This window comes from Zosterops lateralis, assembly GCF_965231275.1.
Source record: "Zosterops lateralis genome assembly, contig: HAP1_HAP1_SCAFFOLD_416, whole genome shotgun sequence".
In the NCBI taxonomy this organism is placed as follows: Eukaryota; Metazoa; Chordata; class Aves; order Passeriformes; family Zosteropidae; genus Zosterops; species Zosterops lateralis.
In genome coordinates this window covers 1-6,456 of record NW_028154285.1, presented here as the reverse complement: position 1 = coordinate 6,456, position 6,456 = coordinate 1, and the positions used below count along the sequence as shown (strand labels likewise).

General features: G+C 46.0%; 1 protein-coding gene across 1 annotated transcript; it reads right to left on the bottom strand.

Moving 5' to 3' along the window:
• Positions 1-478: 478 nt before the first annotated feature.
• On the bottom strand, positions 479-6,450 carry EPOP (elongin BC and polycomb repressive complex 2 associated protein). The gene has a single exon (XM_083885764.1). It carries the CDS (start codon positions 2,659-2,661, stop codon positions 643-645), a length of 2,019 nt encoding a protein of 672 aa, XP_083741890.1. The 5' UTR covers positions 2,662-6,450; the 3' UTR covers positions 479-642.
• Positions 6,451-6,456: the final 6 nt, after the last annotated feature.

Genomic DNA, 6,456 nt, shown 5'->3' with positions numbered 1-6,456 from the left:
ATTAGCCCCAAATCGGCCTCAAAACGGTCCCAAATCAGCCCCAAACCGGCCCTAAATCAGCACCAAAATTGGCCCCAAATAGGCCTCAAAATTAGCCCCCAAATCAGCCCCACATCGGCCTCAAAACGGCCCCAAATCAGCCCCAAACCGGCCCGAAAATAGCACCAAAATTTGCCTCAAAATTAGGCCCCAAATCGGCCCAAATCAACCCCAAATCGGCCCTAAAATAGCACCAAATAAGCCCCATATCAGCACCAAAATCGGCCCCAAATCGGCCTCAAACCGGCCCCAAACTGGCCCCAAATCAGCACCAAAATTGGCCAAAATCAGCCCCAAATTGGCCTCAAAATTAGGCCCCAAATCAGCCCCAAATCGGCCCCAAATCGACCCCAAATCATCCCTCAAATTGGTCCCAAAATAGTACCAAAATAGCACCAAAATCAGCCCCAAATCGGACCTAAAATAGCACCAAAATCAGCCCCAAATTCAGTTCCAAATCGGCCCTAAAATAGCACCAAACCGGCCCCGAAGCGGCCCCGAAGCGGCCCCGGGCCGGCCCTTCCCCACCCGGATTTTGGGGTGTCCCCTGTGCCCATCCCGGGGACATCCCGGACATTTTTAAATCCTTTTCCTTCTTCCTCCTCAAGGCCCCTCCAGGAGGCCGCAGCCGCGGAATTTGAGGCTGGGGGGGACGGGGATGGCGCTGCCCCCCAGGTGCCACCGCCACAGCGGGTGAGTTTTGGACAAAGGCCAGGAATTCTTTCCCCCCAAGGACGAGGCCGGGCACAGATCCCCGTCCTCACCCACCACCAGCGAGGGCGTGCAGGGGAAATTGCCCAGCAGGCTGAAGGAGGAATCCCGAGCCGGGCCGGCTCTGCAGGGAGCGGTTCCTTTCCTGCAATTCCTCCGCGGGGTTTTCGGGGCGCCTTTGGGGCACTCGCGCTGTTGCTGTTGTTGTTGCTGTTGTTGTTGTTGTTGCTGTTGCTGTTGTTGTTGTCGCCTCTCGCTGGCTCTGGAGAGCCGCCGGCGTTTGGGGGTCCCGTCCCCACCACCCCGAATCGCTCCCGGGTTTTGCCTTGTGGATCCGCGGGGTTGGAAGGGAAATTCCTCTCCTCTCCAGCGCTCCGAGCTCTCCCCTCCGTGCCTCAAACTTCTCCCGTCCAGGTTAAAACCTTTGGCGTAACACCAGAGTTTGGACCGGCGGATCAAACGATCGAAATGTTCCGGTCTGGCCTCGCCGGGGCTGCCCCGAAACTGCGGGGAAGGGTCTGAAGGTGCCGGGGAGGTTCCTCCGGGCCGCTCCGAGGAGGAGGAGGAGGAGGAGGAGGAGGAGGAGGAGGAGGAGGAGGAGGAGGAGGAGGAGCCGCTGCTTTTGTTCGGGGCATCTTCGTGCAAATCCTTCCCTCCTGCGGCGTCCCCAAAGCCGCGCTCCTTTTGTGGCGGGGCCCCCGCGGGGCTGGGGCTGCTCGGGGAGGAGGAGGAGGAGGAGGAGGAGGAGGAGGAGGAGGAGGCAGGGGAGGCCTCCTGCAACCCCGGCTGAGCCCCCGAGCTCCAGGTTTCCAAAGCCGAGGCTGTCCAGGCGCGTTCCCAGCGGTGCTGGGAGAGGCAGCGGAGCTGGGGGCGCCGGGGGGGCTCGGGGCGCTCGGGGGGCTCGGGGCGCTGGGGGCGCTCGGGGGGCTCGGGGGGCTCCGCTTTGCCCGGCGGGGGCTCCACCGGCCGCTCCTCCTCCCTCCGCGGGGTCTGGGAGCGGGGCAGGGCCGCCTGGCGGTACCGGGTGCTCTGCACCGAGTCCCCGCTGCACAGCGAGCTGCTCTCCGACTCCGAGGAGCTGCTTTCGCCGCTGCTGCACGAGCTCTCCCCTTCCTCCTCCTCCTCCTCCTCCTCCTCCTCCTCCTCGGAGTCGCTGGAGGTGGCGGGGCTGGAGGCGGCCGGCTCCAGGCTGGAATCAGAGTCGCTGGAATACCCGGCTGAGGTTCCCTGGCGTTCGGAGCCGAGGAAGGAGGAGCAGGAGCGGCCTTTCCTGGCCGTGGCCGGTCCCGTTCCGAGCCCTCCGGAGCCGCTCGGGGCTCTCCGCTCCCCTCCCGCGGGGGGCTCCCCCACCGGGGGCTGCAGCAGCTCCAAACCCCGCGGGGACCCCCCCAGGACAGCCCCAAAAACCCCTCCCTGCGCCGAGCCCGGGGGAGGCAAAAACCCAGCGCAGCAGGGCGGGGGCCGCGAGCAGGGGAAAAACTCCCCGGGGGAACCCTGGAACAGCAGCCGCTCCCTCCTCCTGCTCTTCCTCCTCCTCCTCCTCCTCCTCGTGTTTTCCCCCCGGCCGGGCCCGAGGCTGTGGCAGGAGGAGCAAAGCGCCTCCAGGTCGGCCCTGGAGATGAGCGAGCACCGCACGGCCCCGCCGGGCACCGACCTGATGGCCTTGAGCGCCCGCAGCTCGGGCAGCGCGCAGCGCCGGCTCCTGATGTGTAACATTTCCATTGTCCTGCTGACGGCGGCCCTGGGGATGTCCTTGAACAGGGCGCTGAGCGCCTGGGCCAGGGCGAACATCTGCGTGCCGTCCGTGTGTAAGTAACCCAGGGGGATGCCTCGGATGCGCTGGTGGCCGGCCTGGAAATCGGGGGGCGAGTTGTAATTCCCTGGAGAGAGCCCCTCGCAGGTCAGGAACATCTTTGGAAAAGAAATTATTTATTTTTAAATTTTTTTTTCTTTTTTTTTTTTTTTTTCTTTCTTTTCTTTTTTTTTTTTTTTGGTTTTTTTTCGGTTTTTTTTCTTTCTTTTTTTTTTTTTTTCTTTCTTTCTTTTTTTTTGGGGTTTTTTTTCGGGTTTTTTTTTCGTTTTTTTTTTTTTTTTTTTTGTTTTTGTTTTTTGTTTTTTGTTTATTTTGTCCCTTTAAAAGAAGGGAAAATCAAGAAAATCGGGATGTTTCTATTTCCACACATCCCCCTCCGGCCCCTCTCCCTGGAAGGGAGGCAAAAAAAAAAAAAGCACAAAAAAACCCCAAAAAAACAAACAAACAAAAAAAAACCCCAAAAAAAACCACACACACACAAAAAAAAAACAACACAAAAAAAAACAAAACCAAAAAAAACCCACAAAAAAAACCCCAACAAAAACAAAACCAAAAAAACACAAAACCAAAAAAAAAAAAAAGAAACCACAAAAAAAAAAAAAAAAAAAGAGAGAAAAAAAAAAGAAGAAAAAATTTAAATAAAAAGCCAAAATAAAAAGAGATGTTGAATCTCGCTGTTTTTTAAACGCTCCGCTCCAGGTTTGGCAACATTTAAGCCCCAATTCCTGCTGCGGGGTCTCTTTTCCTCTTTTCCTCTGCCCCCTCCTCGGCGAGACAAGAAAAAAAAAAAAAAAAAAAAAGAGAAAAAAACCAGAAAATCAAAAAGTCAAACATCTCTCACCGCCCGGGCCGGCCCCGCACTCGCCTCCTCCTCCCAAATAATCGCTTTTTTTTCTTCTTTTTTTTTTGCTTTTTTGAGTGGGGGGTGGGATGGGTGTAAATCAACCCTCCGGATAAAACTCAGAGGGGTCTTAAATTTTACTAAATTTTCCTAAATTTTCCTAAATTTCCCAGGGAACGCCCCCATTGCCATCAGATCTCCCCAAACCCCCCAAAATTTCCTCCCCCTCCCCCAAAAAAACCCCCCAAGGCACAATCCCCTCCCCTCCCCCCTCTCCACGCTGCTTTTTTTCCCCCCAAAAACCCCATAAATTAATTTTAAAAAATCCCAAATCACCGAGAATCCGAGCGCGGGCGCCTCCGCTTTGTTTCCGCGCTTTAAATGGATTTTTTTTCTTTTTTTTTTTTTTTCTCTCTTCAAGGATTTTTTTTTTTTTGGCTCCACGTAGGGTTGGTTGAAGAGGTCGCTGCGCCTTCCCCAAATGTGGATTCCTCTGGGATGGGTGTGGGGGGAGATATTTTTAATAAAGAGTGAAAAAAAATAAATTAAATTTAATTTTTTTTAAATTTTTTTTTTCTTCTTCTTTCCAGGCGGGTTGTTGGAAATCATTGCCTTGGTCGAAATTCGTCCTGCAGATTATTAATTAATTGGTGATTAATTTGGTTTATTAGCTGGAGTTGTTCCATAAGAAAAGCGGTGGAGGAAAAAGGGAGTTGGGAGAGAGTTTTGTGCTTCTTTTATTTTCTTTTTTTCTTTTTATTTTCTTTTTTTTTTTTTTTTTTTTTTTTTTGTCTTTATTCACTTCGTGTCTTTTGGTCCTTTAGTTTGTTTTTTTTTTTTTTTTTTTGTCCGAATTCTTTCTTAAAAGGAAAGAAAAAAAAGAAAAAAAAAGGAAAAAAAAAAGAAAAAAAAAAGAAAAAAAAAGGAAAAGAGGAAAAAAAAAAGAAAAAAAAAGGGAAAAGAAAAAGAAAAGAAAAAAAAGAAAAAAAGGGGGAAAAAAGGAAATGAGGAAAAAGAAAAAAAAAGGAAAAAATAAAAAGAAAAATAAAAAAAAAAAGAAAGAAAAAAGGAAAAGAAGAAAAAGAAAAAAAAGGGGAAAAAAGGAAAAAAAAAAGGAAGGAAAAAAGAAAAGACAAAAGAAAAGAAAAAAAGGAAAAAAACGAGAGAAGAAAAGAAAAAAGGAAAATAAATAAGAAAAAAAAAGAAAAGAAAAAAGGGGGAAAGGAAAAGAAAAAAGGGAAAAAAAGAAAGAAAAAATGAAAAAAGAAAGAAAAAAGGGAAAAAGAAAGAAAAAAGGGAAATAAAAAAGAAAAAAAAAGAGGAAAATAAAAATTGGAAAAAACAAAAACAAAAAAAAAGGAATTAAAAAAGAAGAAAAATAAAAATAGGGAGGAAAAAAAAGGGAAATAATAAAGAAAAAAAAAAAGGAATTTTCTCGCACTCCTTGGTGCTGCTAAACTTTATTTCCAACTTTTAAATCCCCAGGTTTTTTCAGCATTTAGCGACGTTTCCCAAGAAAAAAAACCCACCAAAAAAACCCCAAAAATCCCACAAAAAATTAAAAAATCCAAACCAATCTTAAGCTGCAGATTCCTCATTCCAAAACGGGAGAAAAAAAGGAGAAAAAAATAAAAATAAATTAAAAAAAAAAAAAAGGTCTCAGGCGGCTCCTTCTGAACCTGAGGGATCCAAATTCTGAATTTTGGGGGAATTTTGTTCCCTGGGAAACCTCCCTGAGCCCTTTTTTGTCTCTCGCATGAAAAGTTGTGTTTGGTTTTTTTCTTTTTCCTCTTTTTTGGTTTTTTTTTTGGGTTTTGGGTTTTTTTGGGAAATTTTAGGGGTTTTTTGAGGTTTATTTTGGGGGTTTGGGGTGAGTTTTTTTATTTTTAGGGAGTTTTTAGGGGGTTGTTTGGGTTTATTTTGGGGTTTGGGGGTTTTTTTTAATTTTTAGGGATTTTTTTGAGGTTTATTTTGGGGTTTTGGGGCTTTTTTTGAATTTTTAGGGATTTTTGAGGTTTATTTTGGGGTTCGGGTTTTTTTTTTTAATTTTTGGTGGTTTTTTGGGGGGGTTGTTTGGGTTTATTTTGGTTTTTTGGTTGTTTTTTTTTTAATTTTTAGGGTTTTTTCGGGAGGGTTGGGTTTGTTTGGGTTTATTTTGGGTTTGGTTGGGGTTTTTTTAATTTTTAGGGATTTTTTGAGGTTTATTTTGGAGTTTGGGTTTTTTTTTAATTTTGGTGTTTTTTGGGGGGGGTTGTTTGGGTTTATTTTGGTTTTTTGGTTTTTTTAAATTATTTTTAGGGTTTTTCGGGGGAGTTGGGTTTGTTTGGGTTTATTTTGGTTTTTTGGGGGTTTTTTTCGAATTTTTAGGGTTTTTTTGGGAGTTTGGGTTTATTTGGGGGTTTTCAGGGATTTTTAAAAATTTTTTAGGGTTTTTGGGTTTTTGTTTGGGGGGGTTGTTTGGGTTTAGTTTGGGGGATTTTTGGTTTTTTGAACTTTTAGTGTTTTTTTGGGGTTGGTTTGGGTTTATTTTGGGATTTGGGGTTTTTTTTTAATTTAGGGGTTTTTGGGGGGGTTTGTTTGGGTTTTTTGGGATTTTTTTTTTTTTAATTTTTGGGTTTTTTTTTAGGGATTCGTTTGGGTTTATTTTGGGGTTTTTTGTTTGTCTGTTTGTTTTGTTTTGGGGGGGGGGTGTTTTTGGTTTTTTTTTGGTTTTGGGGGGTGTTTTTTTTGGGGGGAGATTTTAATTTTGGTGAAATGGGCCCAATTTGGTGATTGTGATTTTTATAGGGTCGGGCATGAAGGATCCCGATTTAACCAAAATCCCAAAGGAGGAGGAGGAGGAGGGAGGAAAAGGAGGAGGAAGCGAATTCCTGAGCGAGCGTGTAAAAAAAAATGAAAAAAAAAAATTAAAAATAAAAATAAATCCCAAATAACTCCAGTTCAGGAACAGGGATCACCCTTTTTAACCCTTTTTCCCCTCTGATCCCACAGAATTCCCTTTTCCCAGCACAGAATTCCCTTTTCCCCTCTTTAAAACCCTCCAAATGGAAAA